Raw genomic sequence first — 22,473 nt, 5'->3', positions numbered from 1 at the left:
CAGCTCCTAAGCCTCTCCTCAAAAGGGCACAGGCCACTTCCAGATTTGCACTAGCATCGTGTGCGGCCTGGGCTGATCTGCCCTTGTTCAGCTCCCATGCAAGCTGGGTCATCATCAATAAAAATAACCATGACACAAGCCAAGAGTAGGTGACAGGGGTGGTGTCACAGGCCGCCTTCGCCTGTTCTCACACCGGCATCGTATAAGAAGTGGTTTCCTATCTCTTTTTACAGATGAGGAAATGGAGGCTCAGAGAAAGTCACACACTCATGGTTACACAGCCAGTAAGGACACGGGAGGATTTGAACCCAGGGCTGCAAGACTTCAAAGCTTACACATCTCTGCCCTTTGCTAGGCTACAGAGGCCAGGCAGGTACACAGATGAGTGAGGCAGGCCAAAGGTAAGACAGCAGGGAGGGGTGGAGACTATGGCCAACTGGGAGCCCACCTGCTCCTCTAAATGGGGCAGCTGAAGCTTGGCTCCAGCTTATTTTTATATCTTTTAATTTTTAATATAATTTCGAATATATGTAAAAGTTGCAGGAATAGTGCACAGAAACTTTATTTAGTCCAGATTCACCAACTGTTTACATTTTGCCCCATTTACTTTACAATTTTCTCTATTTCTATACGTGTGTGTGTGTATGTATGTATCATTTGACAATAAGTTGCAGATATGAAAGAAGCCCCTTTCAGTGCATATTTCCTAAAAGAAAAGGGCATTCTCTTATATAACCACAGCAGTTAACAAAATCAGGAGATTTAACACTGGCACAACTATCTAATTCAGTCCAGCTGATTTTTGCGCTGTGGAAATGTGGGTCCAGGGTCAGCAAATCCTCCAATTTTTCAAAAAGGCTGGAAATCTGGATGTCTAAAGGGAACCTTCTGATTTTTAAAAGCTAATGCCTAGTTGTAAAAAAATTAAAACATCACATTATTGTTATAATTGCAAAAGATTTGCAGAAAATGGAGTGTCTATCAACAGGGAGCTGGTTACATGAATGTACACTATGCAGCCTTGAAAAGAATGAGGATGCTTTTTATGAACCCCTATGGAAAAAAGTCTATTAGTTTAGAAAAAGTGCAGAAAAATATGTGCAGTATTCTACCCTATTCTCAGCAGGAAATTTACCAAGAATGAGTATGTATACATATACATTTGCTTATTTATACAAAGCCTTTCTCTGGAAGGACATACAAGAAACTGGAAAGCGTGGCCTTCTCCAGGGGAAGGAACTGACATCTACAGGGTACAGGGGAGCAGAGGGACTGTTCTTTCTAGAATTGTGAACCATGCTAAATCTTACCTATTTGAGAGAAACAAAATTGCATTTTAAACAAATCTAGGTGATAGGTTGTCTCCAAGGTGGTGTCTACACATTCCTCCCTCGAGGTGCATGTACCACCCCCCTTCCCTCAAATCTGAGCTGGCCTTGGGACTTTCTTCAGTCAACAGGGTATGGCGGAGGCAAGGATGTACCAGTTCTGGCACAAGCCTAAGAGGCCTGGCAGCTTCTACACTGACTCTTTTGGATTCCCGAGCTCCGTGTCAGGAAGCCCAAGCTGTGCAGCTGGAGAGCCCAGCCGACAGCCAGCACGTGAGTCCATCCTGGACCTTCCAGCTCAGCTCAGCCCAGCTACGCCAAAAGTGGCCACATATCTGAACCTCAGCAAGACCAGTAGAAGAACTGCCCAGTGGACCCAAAGAATGCTGGGAAATAATATATTATGGCTGTTTTAAGTCACTAAGTTTTGGGGAAACTTGTTATGCGGCAAAAACTGACTGACACATTTAGCAAATAAATAAATAGTAAGGGTATAAAGAACTTCAAATGTGTTCAGGTTGTCCACTTCATTACAATTTCTCTGCCAATTTGATAAGTTAATATATGTACAATCAGGACCTGGTACAAAGTAAATGCTCAAAAAGTGTTTGTTGAGCTTATTATTGCAGCGTGTTCATCAACTCATTGACACCACCGTGATTTTAGGAGGGCTGGCGGAAGGTTCGGGTCTCTTGGGTCTCAGAGGAGCATCCTTGGACTGGTACCTTGGTACCTTTCCCCAGCCCACCCACTGGGTGTTTACCTTCCAGCAGTGACAGCAGCATCACCACCATATCCTTCTGTAGATCCAGCAGCTCCTTCAATAGCCTGATCTGGCTGGAGTCCTGGAGAACCCCCCACCCCAGCCATGTCAGGGTCAGTCTCTGCAGAGACACCGCCCCCTCCCCCAGCTGCTCCTGCCCCTCCTCACTCACCCAGCAGGACCTGAGACCGCCTCTCTCCCCCCTCTTACCTCCGAGGGGACCGGAGTCCAGACATGCTCCTCGGAAGCAGGGGAGGGGGCAGAGAGACAAGATTGGGGCTTGGGGTTGGCACTTCGAGGGAAGCAGGCCCAATCAGTAATGTGTGGGGGCAAGGGGCTGGCAGACGAAAGGACTGGGAGGAGCAGAGAGAGACAGACAGAGAGGGACAAAAAGCAGGGACAGAGTCACAGATCTGGAAAGGGATGAGAGCCCAGCACTATGCCTGGCCCATGGGGTACACTTGACTCATGTTTGTTGAATGAATGTGTGATGGTAAAAGTGGGACTCGGGTTCAAGAAGAAGGCTGGAGGAGATCGCCACGCGCTTCTGGTAAGCCAGGCGGGGGGAACGTGGGGGCCTCCAACACAGTCTAAGTTCTGCGTCATGGTCCCCATAAGTTTTAACCTGAGCCACACAAAATTCCTGATATTTGACTATTTTTGACCCACAAAATGGCAATTTCATATAGTTCCACCAAGAAAATGGGGGGAAGTATAGCAGATAAATGGGTTGTAAAGCTCCTCCCATCCCAGCACTGATGAGGAATTCTTGCTTCGAATCCTAACACACTTCCGCAGTCCCCAAGCTCTGCACTTTGATTCTACAGTCCTGACGTTCCAGGAGCTCAAGATTCTAAAGGGATGGGTGCCTGTGGTTCGAGTCTGCCCATGATGCAGTCCCCCTCTGCTCTTAACAGGCCCTCTGCTTTCAATCGGGGCACCCCCATTCCCACTCTCAGAGCTTGTGGGGCTTACCCCACCTTCCAGGCTCCCGGGGTGGGGACATGGCCAGGCCTGATTAACCAGAACTTTCCTCTCCCTGGCCACAGTGACTGGGTCAGGAAGGCGCCTAGGAGCCAAGCAACCCAATCAGAGAACTGCAGGTCTTTCGCTAGAGCTCCCGGGAAAGAGTTCTCCTCCCTTGGGGTTCCTAAGGGCATGCATGGAAGCCTGAGGCACCATCATTCCAGCGTGTGGGGAAAGAATGAAGCAGGAGGCTGACAGAGGCATTTCTGCCAACACAGCTGTAGGCCCTGGATCTGGGATGTGAACAGGTCAATTCTTTTTTTTTGTTCTTTCCTGAAGCACTTTTTGCTTTGGGTTTCTGGCCCTTGCAACCTAGACCAAGGCGGTGGTTGATGGATTTGGAAGCTTACTCCAACACCAATGTTCTCGAGAGGGTTGAGATTCCACCAACAGCACAATCTTCACTGCAGTGACACTGAGGAACTGCATTCTAAGTTCTAAACATTTCAGAAAGTCAGGTGACACCAGCCAGGGCTTCTGCCAGTCCCTGTGGCACCTTTGGGTAAATTAGAAAAAAGTACCCCTTTTTTAAGACCCACTCTGGTGGGAAATTATAATATGCAGGATACTTTACTGCCATCTGCTGGAAAACATTTGTAATAGACATTCCAACATATTTAGGATGTCTCGGATGTGGATAGTGGCCCCTCAGATGTGTTGCCCTCGTACAGTGGACAACCTGCCCAACTGCATATGGCAGCCTTGCCTGCATTTACCAATTTGGGGAGATAAAAGCAGAGCAAATGGATGGGGCGCACTTGAGATACTGACAAGGATGCAAAGGGGTGGGAGTGGTGGGGAAGAAAGAGGAGCAAGAATTCTAGAGATCGGGGCGGGGCCTTACATCCTGGATGCCTGGGGTGGGTATCACCTGCCCGAGGCAGGACAAAGAGTAAAAACACTCCTTCAGCTCCTGACCCTGCTCAAGAAGCCCATCCCCGGGGCCGTCCAATCCCATCCCCAGAGATGTTTAATTTAAAATGACCTCGTCAGAGAGAAAAGACCACCAACCAATCATAGAGGAGAGCTGAGCCCTAGGGGGCGTGGCCCAAATGTAAGCCCAACAGGAGTGTGGCTGAGAAACCAGAGGATTGGCGGTGGCAGAGGAGGAGGCGGGGTCAGGCCAGAGAGCCAACCAGAGGGAAGATGAAGGTGGCAGGAGGCGGGATCCAGCCTGGAACAGGCCAGCGGCACGTGGGTGAGACCTTGACCAATGGGGGTGGGGTGATGCCCGGAAACAGGTAGAACGAAGACCTGAGGTGCACAAACCTGAGCGAGCTTCATCATCATGTGAGCAAACACATGCAGGAATCCCACCACGGCGTCCCAGAGGCGGCTGTGCGCCAGGCTTTGCTGGTTTCCGGTGCAAGGGCCCTGGGGACACAGGGCTGCTGTGAGCTCTGGGCAAGGTGGGGGATGCGGGACAGCCCGCCCCGTCCCAAAGTGCGGGCCTACCTGGATGTACTCAGTCAGGCTGTTGAACACCTGTTTAGCCACCGACATGGCCTTGGAAAAGTTCCTCTTGCCTTGCTCCTCAATGACATCCTTGCCCGAGTAGTACCAGTAGAAGTCGCTGATGGACTCCTGGGGGCGGGCAGGAGGTGAGGGGGTGCTCCCGCCAACCATCGCCCCACAGCTCCCCACCCAGGGGCCCTGCCCCAGCCGCACGGCCTCGCAGCCTCACCTGCAGCCGCAGGAGGTAGTCCACCGTGCAGATGATGATGTTGATAGTGGTTGTGTTTCCTGTCTGTGTCCGCAGGTAGTTTTGGAAATCTAGAGAGATGCAAAGTCATTCAGTGAGCATCTACCATGTGCTAGGGGAAATGGACAACGGGTGGTTTATTCGTTTATGCACTAAGTATTGGCTGAGTGCCTACAGTATGCCGGAAGGCATATTCATTTATTTAGTAACTATTGAGAACCTACTGTTTGTCAGAGGAAGACGGAGGGTCATTTATTCATTTATCTAATGTACTGAAGACTTACTGTGCCAGATGTGGTGGAGGATCAGTCGTTTACTTACTCATTTTCCCCTTAAGTGCCTGTTGAGCACTTGCTAGAAACCAGGGGCAGGTGAAGGATAATTTATTTGTTCATTTATCCAGCATACTAGTGAGAGATGGAAGTCATTCACGTATTCTTTGATCCAACAAATTTACTGAGCACTTATTATATACCACATACTATTCTAGGCCCTAGGGACACAGTAGTGAAAAAAGAACAACAACCAAGTCCATGGCCTAATGAAGTTTTTATTTTGGTGCAATAATTTTTCAGTCTTTTCTAACTGCAACCCACAGTAGGAAATCCAGTAGGCCTAGTACATGTTTAACTGGAAATTATATCTGCATATACCTGAGACCGGAGCTTCACATATCCTTACTTTGGGCCATGTGTTCTGGTATTTTCTGTCCTATGCTAGCCTAGTTAATTACAAAAGAATTCTGATTGCAACCCACTAAATTAGTGGTTCACAACCTCTCAACCTTGGCTGAACGTTAGAACCCCCTGGGGTCTTATAAAAATCCCTATGCTCAGGTCCCACCCCAGACCAATTATTTGAGAATCTCTGGGGGTGAAACGCAGCCTTTGATATCGTGTAAAGCTCCCTGGGGCCTGCCAATGTGCAATTAGGATGAGAATGTCTGCATTAAGCTGATTTCACGAGCCTCTGGTGGGTTGCTTCCCACTACTAGAAAAACACTGTTGTCTGATGGAAAGCTGATAACTGTTGAAGCTATGTGATGGGTACTTGGGGGCTCATTAGACCATTCTGTCTACTTTAGTGTATGATTGATGATTCACTATACTACTACTAACAGTTATTATAATATAGATAAACACTATTCATGGGTGGGCAGAATGATCAGGCTTGTGATGGGGAAGCCCAGAGAAGATGTCTGACCCAGCATGGGTGGTCAGAGAAGGCTCCCTGGAGGAGGGAACCCCTGAGTTGAAACCTGAAAGGTAAAAGAGGAATTGACTGCACCACTTCTCAGCTGTGTGACCGCAGGCAATTTACGGAAGCTCTCTGTATGGAATGTTTGTGCCTCAGTTTCCCCATGTATAATGTGGGGATCACAATAGACCCCACCTCATGGAGCTGTAATGAGGATTTATTAGCATACAGGAAGAATTTAGGACAGCCCCTGGTCCATTAGTGCTCACTCATTCAGCATTAGCTGTTCTTAAAGGGCCCTAAAGAGGGTGCTGGGTAAGCACTACTCGTCAGAGCAGAGGGTCTCAAAGTGTGGTCCCTTGAGCAGCAGCAGCCTCCCCTAGGAACTCATCAGAAATGCACATTCTCTCCACCTCAGAACTACTGAATCGAAACTCGGTGGAGGGCCCAGAAATCTGTATTTTAAAAAGTCCTCCAAGGAAGCAGATTTGGCCCAACGGATAGGGCATCCACCTACCACATGGGAGCTCCAAGGTTCAAACCCAGGGCCTCCTGACCCGTTTGGTGAGCTGGCCCACATGCAGTGCTGATGTGCACAAGGAGTGCCCTGCCACGCAGGGGTGTCCCCTGTGTAGGGGAGCCCCATGCGCAAGGAGTGCCCCATAAGGAGAGCCACCCAGCATGAAAAAAATGCAGCCTGCCCAGGAGTGGTGCCGCACACACGGAGAGCTGACGCAGCAAGATGATGCAACAGAATAAGACACGGATTCTGGGTGCCACTGACACAAGTGGACCAAGAACACACAGCGAATGGACACAGAGAGCCAACAACTGGGTGGGGGGGAAGGGGAAGGGGAGAGAAATAAATAAATAAATAAATCTTTTTTTTAAAAAAAAGCCCTCCAGATGATTCTGAAGCACACTCAAGTTTGAGAACAATTTCTCTAGACAAATTTGCCAAGTGACCAATTCGTCAAAATACTGATGCAACAAAAACTGGGCTTTGGTTAATATTTACAGCAATGTTGGGACAGCTTTAACAGTCCTTGAAGGTTTGGTTTCTTCCCCAAAAGTTCTCCTTCCCACCTGACCTCCCCACGGCCACTTCACACGGTTAGGTCAGCAGGCTCACCTGCGTGCCCATCTGCCTGCTTCACATTGCAGATGAAGAGCATTCACAAATACTCAAAATTGTATAAGTAAACATGCAAGCTTTCCCATCAACCAGGTTTCTATATTTTTTATTTTTGTTCATTTAAACCCGTTGATAGATATACCTAAATGGTAAGATGTACAGCCCCCCACTCCTGTGTTCTGCCAACTAACGCTGGCCTAGATGTGTACAGATAAGACAACCGTTAGGTCTGGTATGAATTTCATTGAATATTCAAGACACACAAGGCACCTGAGATTTGAAAGGCATTTGACTGGGCTGATTAATGAATCCATGAATTTAGGCAGGGAACTCGGTTGCAAATGTGTTGGGAGAGAAAATCCCCACCCATAAGAACCTTCTCATTTTGAAAAAATGGTAGACCCAGGGAATAAAATCATTATAAATCTCAAAGACTAATTCCACCTTAATTAAAATTAAAGAACACCCTAATAACAAAGTGCAAAAGCATTTAATAAACCTTCAAGAAAATTCAGGTTGTGAACAAAGAAGCTTGTGAGAACACAGAACAATGACTGATGCTTTATCTTTTGTTGAAATGGGTGAAGATTAAATTTATTTACAAATCAGTTTCCTCAAAGCGAAGCTAAGTAGGGTGAAAGTGCTCTGGAAGTGAGATTTATAACGACTTCAATATTTGTCATGAAGGTGAAGTTCTGGTTGTCTTTTTTTTTTTTTAGAGGTCCTGGGGATTGAACCCAGGACCTTCTACATAAGAAGCAGACGTTCAACCACTTGAGCGACATCCGCTCCCGCATGTGGTTTTGTAATCGCTTGGTAAGCATTTTAACCACAACCTTGAGACTGTGCATGTTTGTTATAGGAAATGGCATTTGTAAGAGTATTTGTTGTACGGAAATTTGACTGTTCTTTTAATGTTATATATTCTGTTAGTTACCAAAAAAACTAACAAAAAACATAAGAAAAGAGAACAAGAAAAACAAAAAGAAAAACCAAAAAATAAAAATAAAAACAAAAAAAACCCCACAAAAAACTAAACAAAAAATAAGAAAGCAAGAAAGAAAAAAAAACCCTCAAAACCACCACCGCTGCCAACAGAAAAAGAAAATTAAAAAAAAAAAGAAAAAAATAAACTCTGTTAGCCACAAAGGGTAGCATTTTTTCACCAACTAAGTATTTAGATAGCTTGTTAAATTGGTTGAACCAGAACAAAAGGGTAAAAACTCTTGCTTAAGTGAAGAAAGTCTGTAGGCCTCCCTCTTGACAGAGTATTTACAAGCAAAACAAAGAAGCGATCCTAATAGGTTCATTTAGAAATACCACAGACTTTTCCCTCTGCGGACCCTGGGTCGGGAAATCCACCCCATGCACTGAATGTGGGCAGCGCGCAGAACGCCTGCAGGAAAATGGCATGAGGCAAAGGGCCCATTTGGGCAAGTGGAATTTTGGCAAATTGGTCATGTGCCAAGTGGGTGTTTGGCAGATCACTTTTGGGGAATTGGTCTGGCTTGGATGAGGGCAGGGGAGGCAAAAGCTCAGCAAAGTGGCTGAATTCAAGAAATTCAAGAGAGATTTAGGAAGGACAGCAGGAAGTGGAAGACGAGCACCAAGGCGGAGTCCTGGATGGCTGTCGAGGCCATCAGTGACAAGGTGGGGCGGGGGCATGGAGAGGGATTCAGGCGGCCCTTTCAAACCCACCCCGAACCTCACCGCTGGGCCCCGGGCGGCCCTCCTCACCATTGTTGTGCCCTTCGCAGAGCAATTGCAGGAATCGGAATAGGTCTTGGGTGAATTCGTCATCCGCCATGACCTTTTCTCCTGCGGGAGGGAGGGAGCACGGCCCAGGAGGCATCAGATGGGCCAGAACACAGCACACTCATGCACACATCCCGTGCACACTGCACACCCATGCACAAAGCCTGGGGTCCCCCGGAGGGGCAGCCACCGCTTCAAAGACGCTGTGAGATCCATAGACACCACCGGGGGCCGACCTCAGAGTCCGTGACATCAGCAGATGGAGGCCTCCGGGGCCCTGACACGTGAAGCAGCAGGTCTCAAGTGTCTTTCTACAACATCAGTGTCCCTCTGATGTCACCACTTGTGTGACACTGCAGGGAGTATCGCCCCTCCCCCCCGCGCCAGCTGATATCTCCCTTAGCCCCTCTCCAGTGTCCAGTAGTGTTAATGGATTATGGGATGGGGGTCACTTTCACACACAAGTGCTGACCAGGGAGTCAGGCAGGGCTGAGAGATGGAGATAGAAAGTCACTCAATTGGCCCAGATGCTTCTAAAGCAGCCACTCCAGGAGAAGCAGAGGGGGAGGCGTGTCAACAGAAGCCAATCAGATGAGCATCTGAAAGAAGCCAATCATGGCAGGCGCAGAGGAGCCACGCACACCAATCAGAGTGGATGCTGGCGGCAACCAATCCGGTCGGTGGATGGGAGCAGCTGAAAGGACCAGTCTGGGGTCCCTGCGCAGACAGCAGGCAGTATAGGAGCAGCGACACCCGCTCCAGGACTGAGAATCTGGGACTCAAAGTCTGAGAACATCCACCTGAAAAGGGATTTCTGTGGTCTTCTCTAGCTTCCATTTAACAGGTGGGGAAACCAAGGTTTAGGGAAGGTAAGAGGCTTGTTCAGTGGTTAATCTGGGATCGGACCTTGGTCTCTGGACTCTCTGACCCCAACACTGTCCCGGGCATGGTGCACCCACTGCAGGGTGCCTCCTCCCTGCGCGGGTGTCCCAGATCCTCAGTGCGGAGCAGGTGGCTGGGGTTAGAAGGGAAGGGATGGCAGTAGCAGAGCAAGGGGGATGGGCTGGGGGAATTACCGTTCTGGCGATTGATGACTGGGGCAGCCGACAGGATGGGAGGAGGAAGCGGAGGAAAAGAGGAAAAAAAGAGACAGGAGGAGACAAAGAGAGAGAAAGAGAGAGGAATACATACAGTGATACAGTCAGAGACGAAGACAGACACAGAGAGAAAAACAACCCACAGAGAGAGCCATCAGGAGACGAAGTGAATTAGCGAGGAAGAGAGAAGGGGATGAAGGTAAAAAGCAGAGGGAGGAGAAAGAGGGAGGTGAAGACTTGGAGAGGCAGGAGGCGAGGGTCAGGGTGGAAGGGTTAGACATGTCACAACACGGCAAAGAGGAGACTCGATTAACCCGGATTAGGGACATTAATGAGGAAAGAGCAACCAGGGCGTGAGGCTGGGGCACGTGGAGGGCGGGGTCCCTGGGTGATGGGTGGGAGTACGCAGGCAGAAGGACCCCTAGGGATGGGAAGCCCGGCGGGAGGGTCTCTGGAGCAATGGCGGGGTCAGGACTGGGGACTTCTGCAGGGGGAGGAGCCTGGGGACACTCTTGGGGAACAGGGGTCTGGAGGATGGGACCTCTGGGCCATGTGGGGGGTGGGGGAGGATCCGAAGAAGGAGGATGTGCCGGGGAGAGGGAAGCCAGGAGAGGGCCTCACCAGTTCCGTCCTCATTCACCATGCCCAGCCCCTCGGCCTTGTTCTGCCTCTCGAAGGCATTGAGATCCAGGACGCTGAGGGAAGGAAAGAAAAGGGACATCTCATGACCTCTGCCCTCCGCTCTTCCAGAGCCACAGTGGGGACAGGGAGCCATCGACACAGGAAGTCAAGAGGAGGCAGAGACAGAGCTGGCGGCAGCTCTGAGGTCATGGCTATGAAGTAAGATGGGGCCAGGGTGAACCATGCCCAGGCTGAAGAAATGAAGTAGCAGAAACCATCAATTACAAGAGCCGGAGAGCGTGGAGAAGGCCAGCTGGCAGCAAGAGAATGAGGCACACAGCAGGAGAGCCACATTATAGGGTCATCAGAGAGCCCGATTCCCTGCTGCCAAGTTCCTCCAGAATTCTCCACAGCCTTCCAGTTCCAGCTGTCTGGAATCCATAGCCCGACTCTCATTCTCACGTCCTGTGGCATTTGGCCTCCCTTACTGCTCCACGGGTATTCTTACAGTAAGCTCCCTGCTACTTGAGCCAGTCTCAGTGGCTCTCTGTTCCTTGACCCAAGGGAGCAGAACGAGAGCAGAAAGTGGTACCAGGCGTGGGGCCACAGCCATTCCAAAGAGCTGAACTCCAGGATGGACGCTAGAACCTCCTACCTGCATGTTTGCATCAGTGCCTGGATACTCTGGAAGAAGCCGACTTCCTTCTTGTCCTTCAGATAATCCAGCATTTTCTGCAGGGGAGTGGAAGTGGAGGGGAACCTGGGGCTCACGCAGGAACCTCCACCCGCCTTAGCCGTGCTCCCGAGGCCTTCGCCTCCCTTACCTGCTGCACGTCAGCATTGCCTCCGTTTAGGATGGAGATGCCCAGCTTCAGGGTGGAGGACACCATGGCACCCGGCTCTCCTGGAGGGAATGGGGAGCAGTGTTCTCCACCCCCCAGGAAACAGCCACCCCAGGTGTGCAAGGGGGTGCGTGCAGGGGGATCAGGACTGCGGGTGGGTGAAGCATTGCGAGGCCAAGTGTGCAGGGGGAGCATGCAAGAGCAGGGGCACGAGTGCCAGCCCAGGCCCGCGGGGTGGGCAGGGGCGCCTGCTGGGGCCACAGGGCAGGGCGGGCCGTATGCAGGCAGCACCTTTGCAGGCGCTGATCATCTGGAGCACCATCTCGGCGGCCCCCCGGTTGTGCAGCCGCGCCTGCTGGTACAGGAGCCTCTGCTTCTCCATCTCCTTCTCCTGAGGCAGAAAGGCACAGGGGCGGGTGAGTCCAGGCCCATGGCCCAGCCTTTGCACCCCACAGCCTTGTCCCCTTCACCCGTGAGCTCCCTTTATCCCCGGGGACTCGAGCGCTCCTCGTCTTCTGTGTCTCAGACAAGGCCAGGCATGAAGCAAGAGCTCTGAAACTCAGGGCTCCCTAACCTGGGCTTAGAGATCCCCGTGGCCGTCAGTGGATGAAATTCAGGAGCTCCAGGAACTTGGATGGGGGAGAAGTTACAATTTTATGTTGGTCACCCTTTAACTTGGGGGTTCTTAACCAGGGTGTGGCAGTTTGATGTAATTGGTGAATTCCAAAAGGAAATATTGGATTGTGCTTGTAATCTGATCTGTACCTAGGCACGACTGAGTTATGATTAGGGCGTTGAGTCCCCACCCCTTGGCGGGTTAGGGACTCACAGATAAAAGGCATGGCAAAGGACAGAGCTGAGGGTTTCTGATGTTGGAGTTTGATGCTGAAGACTCAAACTGGAGCCCTGGGAAGTCAGCACGCAGAGGAAAGAGAAGCCAGCCCCAGGAAGGAAGGAACCTCGAAGCCAGAGTAAAGCAAGCCCCAGGAACATAGGAACCCAGGAAGCCCTCACAGACGTCGGCAGCCTTCTTGCTCCAAATAGGCTTTGGTGAGGGAAGTAACTTATGCTTTATGGCCTGGTATCTGTAAGCTCCTACCCCAAATAAATACCCTTTATAAAAGCCAGCAAACGTCTGGTATTTTGCATCAGCACCCCTTTGGCTGACTAATACACAAGGGTCTGTGGAAAGATTTCAGAAGGTCCGTGAGCTCAAATTGAAAAAAAAATCAACTTATTATCTTTATTTTCTCTGACCTCCAATGTTAAGTGTCATAAAACTATCTGCTGCTACTTTCTGAGAAGGGATCCGTGGAACAACAAAAGGTTAAGAACTCCTGCTTAACTGAAGTTTAGCATTTCCTTCCAATGTGAATGAAGCCATAAATCATAGTAATGTTAGCAGAGCCTGTGGGTTTGTCACCAGTAAGACTCACGGGTGTTTCTCTTTCACTTTATTGTTGAGCAAATGTCTCAAAATATCATTTATGTACACCACTACTTCTAAGTTTCAGTTTTTAATTGGACCCACTGCTAGATCTGGTAGTTTGGGTTTAGAAGTACATATATTACTATATCACGAGTTTGTGTGCTTTTTTTCCAATATATTTTGTTAACAGTTTCAATATACCTGTTTTCTATGCAATCCTATGGGTTTATTTTAAAGCATGATTCTGGGAAAGTCTTACCAGATGCCGGAAAGGTTGCCCACAGCCTTTGAGCTTCCCCCACCCCACCCCACCCTGATCACTCTGCTCACCCTGCATCTCCACCGTGAACAGTCACTGTTACTATCTCCTGATGTGTCTGTCTCCCCAGGGGACTGACTTGGTCACTGCTGTGTCCTCAACATCACCTCGCACAGGGCCAGGCCCAGAGCATTGCTCTGTGAACATGTGCCGAATGAATGGGGGGTGGCTGAAGTTGGGGTGCCCCCTCCCTTTTCTCCAGGGTCTCCTGATCCCACTAACCTCAAAGGAAACCTCAGCCTCCTCTTCTTCAGCTTCATCGTTCTCTTCTTCCTCCTCCAGGTGGCAGCTCTGGGGATGCATCATTGGTTAGGGACTATGGTGAACAGAGGAGCTCTCCTAACCTCCCCTCCCCAGCCCTTGAGTGGGCAAGCGTTGGGGCTGGGGAGAAGGGAACCTGCCCTGGGCGGGGGCAAGGCCTCACCTTTGCCATGATGTCAGCATATGCTATGTACAGGTAATCCTCTTCCAGTTTGCTGAGGAAGGAAGGGGACACTCAGGATCGGGTGGAGAGGACCCCCATCTTATAACAGCTTGCACTTTTCCTTTAGAGTGCCACCCCACACACACTCAGGCCATGAGGATCAGGTGGGGTGGAGCCCCTGTCCAGCCAAGGTGGGTAAGTGATGAAGGCTTGTCAAGCAGCATTTTCTATCTGCTTGGCCACAGTAATAGGTAAGAGATGGTCATGTGCTCCCCACTGACCAATGAAATTCATCCTAGGCATTTTGCTGGAGCTATTGGTAGAGACGCTCTTTCCACTGGGGTTGCTAAGATGGTGTGATGGACACCTGCAGCTTCCAGGGCCATCTTGCCACCTGTTGGCTCACTTGACAACTATGAACAAGATTTTAGTATACTTCTCCTTGGCTCACCTCAAAAACAACAATAATCTTACTAGCCCCAGTTTACAGATGGTGGAACAGACACAGATTCTAGCTGGCCAAGGTCACACAGCTAGTGAGAGTTCTGGAATTCAAACCTGGGTAGTGTAACTCCAGAGTCATTGTTCTCAAGCACTACACTACGCTCCCTCCCAGAGGATGGAAAACAAGACATTCATTTCTCAGTCTCCCTTGCAGCTAGGGTGGCCTGATGTCAGAAATCTGGTCAATGAGATAGATGCAGAAACCCACTAGGGAGAACTTCCTTTCTCAGATAAAAAAGACTTTGGTCTTGTACAGGGAGAGGGAAAAAACAGCCTTTCTTTCCTTTCTTTCTGTCTGGAGTGTGAGCATGATGCCTGGAAGCGTAGCATCCTTTTTGTGACCATGAGGCCACATACATGACGACAAAAGCTAAGAATGGCAGAGTAGAAAAAGCCAGAAAGAGCCACTGCCCCAGCCCTGGACTGCTACCTCCTACCTTCACATTATATGAGAAAAATACATCTCTGTGCTTCTGTTTCCTCGCCCACAAAAAGGAGTTAATAATCGTAACTATGTCATAGTGGGAAGACTGAAGTCCTGACACATAGTAGGCACTTGGTAAGTCGCCTGTCATTACCAGCAGCAGCATCTTTATTACTATTATTTATTCCCAAACTGCACTAGCACAAAGGAAGACTTTGTGTGAGTTGGACAACGGACCCCTTCCTCACTTCTATCAGGTGGAAATTTGTTGTAATCTACTGATTTTGTTTGAGCGAGACACTTCCTTCCAGAAAATCCTAGTAAATCCACATTGTGAGGCGAAGCCCTTGGACGAGATGCCTTTGTGAAGGACACAGTGGCCCTGCCCTGTCCCAGTCAAGTGGCATTATAATGAGGTGCAGGGAGGTGTGGGTGGGGCGGGGGTTGTGGGTTTCCCCTCAGGGCCTCGGGGTCCCTCAGGGCCTCGGGGACAGCTCTGAGCCTGGGAAGGTCTTCACCTCTTTTCGGTCAGGGCAGTGCGGCTGAAGTGCAGGACCAGCTGATGCAGGGGGTCTGGCTTCTTCTCCTTCTCTTCCTCCTCCTCCTCCTCCTGCTCTCCAGCTTTCTGGGGGGAGGGGAGGGGTTTAGGGGAGGGGGTTCCGGATCCCCCTCCCGTCTGCCCCCTCAACCTGGCTGGGCTGGGCTTTTTCTCTTTTCACACATCCTGGCCCCAACCCTGGTCCTGCCCAAGCCCGGCTGCAGGCCAGGGGGCCGCCATTTCCACAGACCCCATGGGAAGGGCGACCCTGGCGGTGCCCAGCGGGTGGCCCCGGCCTCCAGCCCTTTCCAGACGCCCCCTGCCCCACATCTGTAGGCAGGCCCCAGCTCACTGAAAGGTCGTCTATCATGCGGTCCTCAAAGCTGTGGTCCTCAGTAAGGATCCACGCAGCCTTGTAGCTCTCCAGGAACATGTTACACGCCCGGTGCCTGCAGGGGAAAGGGCCCGGGCGTCCCTGAGACCTCCTGCGCGGCCACACCATCCTGACGCCCCTGGCATCGGCCTCCCCAGCAACACTCGCCACCCAACCCTTCCCCAAGATGCCATCCTATGGGCACTCAGCTCTCCCGCCTCCCCAGCCGCCCCGTGAGTGCTGCCCCTCAAGCCCCCCTGCCCCGGGGGGGCCTTACGTGGGCAGGTTGTAGAGGGGGGTCATGCGGAAACAGGCTACCACTGCCCGCCGGCGCTGCTTGGACAAGAGCTTGTGCCACACAGCCTTCTTGGACTTGTAAGGGTGCTCAGTCTGGGGAGGGCGGAGGGCAGTCCGTCTGAGCCCAGTCCCTGCCCCTGGCCCGACTCCCCTCCCACCCCTGAGTGAACCTGCCCATCTGTGCCCTGGGCTGAACCCAAACCCAGGCCCGGCGTACGGAACACCCCAACTTCACCTGAGCCAGGGATCAGACTTAGGCCCCGCCCCCACGCCCCGGTTCCCGCACAGGCCGCGCCCCGAACCCCAGGCCAGCTCGGGATGTTCCTCCGGGGCCCATCCCCACGCCCAAGAGGAAGAACCAGCCTCGCCCCTAAGACGCCAGGCCCCCGGGCCCCGCCCACCGGCCGAGGCTCCGCCCCCGCCAAGCCCCGCCCACCTGCTCCAGGTGGTAGAGCACCGCGGACACTTCCTGGACTCGGCGCACGATTTTCTCCGGCGCGTCGGCGTCCTCCTCGCGGCCGGGGAGACCCCGGTACAGCGCCATCTGCCAGCGCAGAGAGGGGGAGCCTTCGACCTGGGGAGAGGAAGGGTGCGCGCTGAACCCTGGGCTCCCGCGTTGGCTGTCGTCGCTGTTTTTATTCGGACGTGCCCCTTTCGCTCGCGGGCTACCGAGGCGTACCTTGCCCTGCAGGTGGAGGTTGTTTTGCAGATATTCGCGGACCTCCTCGTCTGTGTCTTTCTGGGGGAGACACGGCCGGGCTGCGTCACTCTGGAGGTCCCAGCGTCCTCCCTGACCCACAACCCATTCCCGTCTAGGCCCGCCACCCCAGGAGCAGGGGTAAGTGGGAGATGAGCAGGAAGATTTTTAGGATCAGAGGGGTCGAGGAGGGTTAAACGGGAGTTGGCAAGATCAGCAGAGGTCACTGGGGGATTGGGAGATAAACCAAGTCACTGGTGAGGGTTACACAGGGGCCACAGGAAGGGTCTGCAGGGTGGAGGCTCCTCAGGGTGCTAGGAGCAGGGGGTCTTAAACCAAGGTGGGGCCTCTCGGATTATGAGGGGGCTCGGTGGGTCCCAAGGGATTTGGGGGATCCTGAGGGAAGACGCAGAGGACTTTCAGAGGGGCTCAGTGGCGTCTAGGGTGGGGTCCCAGGGCCCCAGCAGGTTTACCACGGTCCTTGCTGGGGGGTTCAGGAGGGTCCCTGAAAGCTCAGTGTGGCCCTCGGAGCCCACGGAGTTCAGGGGCTCCTTCAGAGCTCTGAGTGGCATTCCTGGGGTCTCAGTGGGGCCCCAGTTCCATGCGCAGTGCTGATGCGCGCAAGGAGTGCCGTGCCACGCAGGGGTGTCCCCCGCGTAGGGGAGCCCCACGCGCAAGGAGTGCACCCATAAGGAGAGCCGCCCAGCGTGAAGGAGGGAGCAGCCTGCCCAGGAATGGCGCTGCCCACACTTCCCGTGCCGCTGACGACAACAGAAGCGGACAAAGAAACAAGACGAAGCAAAAAGACACAGAAAACAGACAACCGGGGGAGGGGAGGGGAATTAAATAAATAAAAATAAATCTTTAAAAAAAAAAAATGGGGCCCCAGTTCTTAAGTTTCCGGGGCCCTGGCAGTGGCCTAAGTGGGGTGCTTAGTGTCCCGGGGGAGGGCTCAGGGCATCCCAGGGTCCTGGGAGGATTCAGGGGGGTGTCGGGTGGGATCTTGGCGGGTCCCCAGGATGGGGCTGGGCAGGCACCAGGGCGTAGCGGTTCTTGGCCAGTGCGATGAGTTCCTGGTCGGTGGGTGCGCACATGTTCAGGCCGATGGGCAGCATCTTCTTGAGTGTGGCCACGATCAGCGACGTCTGCACGGAGTACCGGTCCCCCCGGCGCTTCTTCTTGGTGCGCTCCTGGTCTGAGCCACCTGACTGTGGGCACATGGGGCTCAGTGCCAGCCCAAGCCCCAGCCCCAACCTGCAGCCAGGCCCACTTGCCCGCCCCCTGCCTGGGTACCAGGCACCCCTCTCTGACCTCATATACCTCAGGTTCCACCCCCAGACCCCCAGCCCTGGCCCTAGACCCTCCTGGACCCAAGCCCCCACCCCTAATTCCTAATTTCTATCCCAAACCTTTCCAGAGTCTCCCAAATTCTGCCCCTTTCTTAACCTCTGGCAGGCCTCCCCCAGAACCCCATAAGAACCCCCAGCACTCCCCTTCCCACAACATGCAAACCCCACACATCATATCACAAGACTGAGCTCCCGAGATTGAAAAAGAAGATGCAAAACCCCAGAGTCCCAAGAGACATGGAAAGAAAAGCGACTGAGATGGACAAGGAGTCAGAAACGGAGGATGCAAGAGAGATCCAGAGAGATCTGGAAGCAGAGGCACGGTGCACAGAGTCCACAGCCGTGTTCTGGAGGCTTGGGTGCAGATCGTGGCCGGGGCCACCGTCATGCCAGTGAGAAGCCCCGGTGACAAGCTTTGTCCAAAGTCACATCCACACTGGCTCGCAGTCCTGAGCATGACACATGTGTCAGCACCCCTGAGCCCGCTCATGCAGCATCTCAGTGAGTCCTTGGGGCTGGGGGCCGCCGGCCAGATGCTGCCAGAGGCTCAGAAGGACAAGACGCTTGACCGAGGTCACACAGCTAACTACCAGCAGAGCTGCCTGACTCCGGAGCCCACCCCTATGCCCCTGCACGGCGAGAGTGCTGCCTCCCAGTCCATGCACGTGCCGTTCCCACCCCCATCCGCCTTGACCTCAGCCCACGATGCTTTGGGGAAAGCCGAGTTTTTTTTTTTTTTAAGCCAAAGTTAAAAAAAAAAAAGAGAGAAGGCAAATTGCCCAAAGCTGAGGGTTGGGAGGGGAATGGGTGGGTGGGGGGGGAGTCGGGAGGGAAGAAGGAGGGGAGTCAAGGATAAGGGGTGGGGGTGGTGTTAGCTGAGCGCCATGCAGAAGGTCCGCGATGCGGAGCTGACCTGTACATCTCCCGCCTGCTTCACCCGGGCCGCAGACAGAGACAAGAAGGGTTACCCGGGCCCCTCAAGGCAATCCCGGGCCCAACTCCCCGCGGGCCGCACCCTCCCCAGCTCCTGGTCCCCACCCCGCCACGCACCCCCGGCTGGACATTTCCAGACGTTGGCCCGGGTGAGTGGGTTTGTTCTTTAGGACCTGCAGAGGGCAGATTTGAGAAGGATGGGCGCTGGGAAGAGGCAACGGGGGCACGGGATAGTGGGAGGTGAGGAAACTAGTGGAAGATGGGAGCGGAGGGGACTGGGAGGGAGAAGGGAGATGGAGGAGGGAGATGGGGAGGAGGGGGAGGAGGTGGGGGAAGATGGAGATGGGGAGGCGGGAGGGGAAGGATGAGGAGGAAGAGAGCTGGGAAGAAGGCATGGGGGAACACTGGAGGAAGGAAACCGGGATGAGCGAGGAGACGACGAGACGGGGGGGGGGGGGGGGGGGGGGGGGGGGCGCCTGCTCTGAGGGCGCGGGAACGCGGGCTGGGGCGGGGCGGGCAGGCTGGGTGAGGGGACGTCTGGGAGGTGCGCCTCCCCGCTCTGCTAAGCCCTCTTCCGGGAACGAAGCACCCACCTTGGCCATCTTGCTCTTGCTGTCGGCGGTCAGAAACGACATGTTGTTGATCTCGTTCTGGACCACGAAGTTCTGCTCCTCGCGCTTAAAGTTCTGGCAGGGGGAGGCAGCGCTGGGGTGAGGCAGGGTGGGCTGGGGGCAGCTGCTGGCCCAGCCTCTCGGATTAGCAAGACGAGGGGACTCACGTGGGACTTGGACCAGTAGATGAAGATCTCGCCCACCATCCTGAACAGCTCCTCGGCGTTGGAATTGGGCGTCGTCAGCCAGTACGCCCTGGGGTGGGGTGAGGTGGGGGGGGGACAGAGAGATCCCAGAGGAGGGGGATCAGGGGACCAGGAGATAGCCTGTGGGAGGATGGGGTTTCCTAGGGTAACCTAGAGGAAAATCTTGATTTTTAAAAATGGCCATTCCTTTTTTTCAAAATTTCTCCTTGTAAACTTTTTTTGAAGTATAATTTAGAGAAGAGGCAAGTCATGAGTGGCAGCTCGATGAATTATCACAAAGTGAATACACTTGTGCGTGACCACTGCCCAGGTCAAGAAAGAAAACATTTCTGGTTCCCAGAAGTCCCCTCGTGCCCTCGCCCAGCTGCTCTTTCTTCCTTCCCCCTAAAGCAGGTGTTCTTGGGGGTCCATGGAAAGATTTCAGGGGGTCTGTGAGCTCGTATTGAAAATGAAAAAACAACAACAACAACAACACTATTCTTGTGGGGATGTGCAGGTGCGGGTGTGATATATTTATTAGATAACGCACAGGATAGTGTGGACTTAGTAAGGGGTGTGTGGTTTTCACCTGCCTGCCAAAGGGGTCCGTGGAACAAAAAAGGTTAAGAATCCTGTCCTAAAGAATGACCCTTATACTGTCTTCTGGAACCATAAATTCTTTTGTCTGTTCTTGAGCTTTACATAAATGTAAAGCTACAATATGTACTCTATTTCTTTTTGAATTTGCTGACTTCTAGCTAATATTTGTAAGAGTCATCCATGTTGCTATCTGTCAAAACAGTTTTGTTCACTTTTAATGCTGGGTAGTATCAATGTACCACGATTTTATTTCTTCATATTCTTTTGACCTAACAATCCCACTCCTTGGAATCTGTCCCACAGCAATGCCAACCCATGGGCCCCAAGATGGATGTGCAAGAATGTTTACTGCAGCATTGTTAGTAATAGAGACAAACCTAAAACAACCTAAATGTGCAGTCAGAGGGGACTGGTTAAATAATTAAACTTCATCCAACTGCAGACAACGTCATGCAGCCATTAAGTCGAGAGAGATGGATCTATATGTTCTTTCATGGTATATTGCTAAGTTTAAAATGTAAAAAAAGCAAGCTGTTCATTACAACATTGTGTGTAATGACAAAGAAATGGGCATAAACTAGAAATCCAGCATTAGGGGAATGCTAAAGTAACATAACACGTTCTCATACCATTGGCTTACCTGTCGGACAGCTGCCCCTTTACCCTAGTTAACAGAATCTTAAATTTGTTTGATATCCAACCCTCTCCTACGTGAATTAGAATGGGATCCTGATTAGTCTAAGCCAAACATGGAATTCCAATTCTCTTAAGCTTAAATATAAAAATGGGGAAGGAGGGGGAGTGGGACAGGTACAATGGGCTGCCCTAGAAACTTCTTTTTGTCTGATTGGTTAGAGCTCAGCCCATGCAAGGCTTCTAGAGTCTATAGATTCCAAACCCCCTCCCTTCCTGCTTAGACATAAAGAGAGAAACAAACTAGAATCAAGCTCATAGACCTGGAAGGAAATGGAGAGTTTCCTCAGATACCAGAGTCAGGTAGAAAACTGAAGGTTTCTAGATGGCTTCTAACCCTAAGAACAGGTCCAGTGTGAGCCAATGGTTACTTAAGCATCATTCTACTAGCAAAACCTATGCTTAAGTTGAGCAGTGCTTGCTAACGATTCAAATTTGCTGCACACCTGGAGTGGCAGGTAGGTGGCGTGCATGCTACAGCCTCTCACTCCTGCTCCGTGACAGGTGGAGCTAATGGATCAGAACGCCCTCTCTCACAAAGCCCTGGTGGAGCCTTCAAATCTTTCACAACCACAGTGGAACTTGTTAAGGGAGTGGAAACGTATTTGCTCTCCCTGGACTAGGCTGCACCTAGGAATTAACGATGCTGTAAACGAGGTTCCTGATTTCGGGAGATTCAGCAACTAGTTGATACCTATGCTGTCCTTTTATTAAAGATCTCTGACTCCCTGGAAGATGAGGCTGGCCAGATCTGGACCATCTTCCTTCCTTCTCCCAGTAATTGGTCCTGACCATTGGCCTGCACTGCCCAAAGCAGAAGCCCGCGTCTACCCACGCCTGCACGCCCAGGGCTGGAGGGAAAAGGCAGAGCTGTGGCATGGCAGGGGGCCAGGTGCAGAGGGCTACACTGGCTGGGTTCTGCGGGGTGGATGTGGGAAGAGCCGGAAGCGAGAGGTGGGCAGGGTCAAAAGGTTGGGTGGGGTCGGGTGGGAACTGAAAGAAATTCACAGCAAGTCAGAAGGTGAGGGTCAACTGGGGTCAGAGTTGGCTGGGGTCAGGGGTCACGCAGGTTCAGGGGCGCCGGAAGTCAGGATGCGGTGGGTGTGGGGTGGGGGCATGCTGACCTGTTGTTGTCCACGTAGCGGATGAGCAGGGGGTAGAGGGCGTACAGGTCCCGGCACAGCACGGAGAACTCGTCGCGCACCAGCAGCTCACCCTCCTGCGCCTCGGCCTTGGCCTCCAGGCGCAGCTGCTCCTCCTCGGACACCACCTTCCCCGCCCGCTTGCGCAGCCGCCCGATGGTCGGGATGAAGTGCGAGTGGAGGAGCTCGGGCCGGGCCCGGCTCACGATGGGCTGGGCAAACACTGCGGGACAGGGAAGGGGCCGCCCACTGCTGTGGCCTCTGCGGCGTCTGAGCCTGGAGCCCGCCCCGACCGCTAACGGAGCCGCTGGCCTCTGCTGCCATCCCACCACCCACACCGGCACCGCTGGCTGGTGGCTGTCCTTGGACCCCAGCTTGACCCTGGCCTCTGACCTATGACCCTAGCAACCAGCTCTTGGATCCCGCTCAGGATGCCTGACCTCTGGCGTAGCCCCTGAACTCTGATCCAAACCATGACCCTGGCTTGAC

At 52.5% G+C, this 22,473-nt stretch overlaps 1 protein-coding gene and 1 long non-coding RNA gene across 2 annotated transcripts in view; one reads left to right on the top strand and one right to left on the bottom strand.

Moving 5' to 3' along the window:
* Window positions 1-22,473, bottom strand: part of RYR1 (ryanodine receptor 1) — a 110,364-nt gene that overhangs the window by 27,003 nt on the left and 60,888 nt on the right. The window contains 22 exon segments of the mRNA XM_058279118.2: window positions 2,092-2,173; window positions 4,387-4,491; window positions 4,573-4,701; window positions 4,802-4,890; window positions 8,889-8,969; window positions 9,983-10,000; window positions 10,625-10,698; window positions 11,280-11,356; window positions 11,449-11,528; window positions 11,758-11,857; window positions 13,437-13,505; window positions 13,639-13,690; window positions 15,085-15,191; window positions 15,457-15,553; window positions 15,755-15,867; window positions 16,211-16,348; window positions 16,454-16,513; window positions 17,509-17,679; window positions 18,734-18,748; window positions 19,347-19,439; window positions 19,532-19,619; window positions 21,967-22,207. Of these exon segments, the coding sequence (XP_058135101.2) occupies window positions 2,092-2,173; window positions 4,387-4,491; window positions 4,573-4,701; window positions 4,802-4,890; window positions 8,889-8,969; window positions 9,983-10,000; window positions 10,625-10,698; window positions 11,280-11,356; window positions 11,449-11,528; window positions 11,758-11,857; window positions 13,437-13,505; window positions 13,639-13,690; window positions 15,085-15,191; window positions 15,457-15,553; window positions 15,755-15,867; window positions 16,211-16,348; window positions 16,454-16,513; window positions 17,509-17,679; window positions 18,734-18,748; window positions 19,347-19,439; window positions 19,532-19,619; window positions 21,967-22,207 (2,079 nt within the window).
* On the top strand, window positions 9,630-12,592 carry LOC139436872 (uncharacterized). The gene is made up of 2 exons (XR_011646335.1): window positions 9,630-9,775; window positions 10,754-12,592. It is a non-coding gene; the product is annotated as an uncharacterized lncRNA (long non-coding RNA).

Source organism: Dasypus novemcinctus, chromosome 18 (genome assembly GCF_030445035.2).
Source record: "Dasypus novemcinctus isolate mDasNov1 chromosome 18, mDasNov1.1.hap2, whole genome shotgun sequence".
Lineage (NCBI taxonomy): Eukaryota > Metazoa > Chordata > Mammalia > Cingulata > Dasypodidae > Dasypus > Dasypus novemcinctus.
The sequence above is the reverse complement of the archived record's forward strand: the minus strand, read 5'-3'. Positions and strand labels throughout refer to the sequence as shown.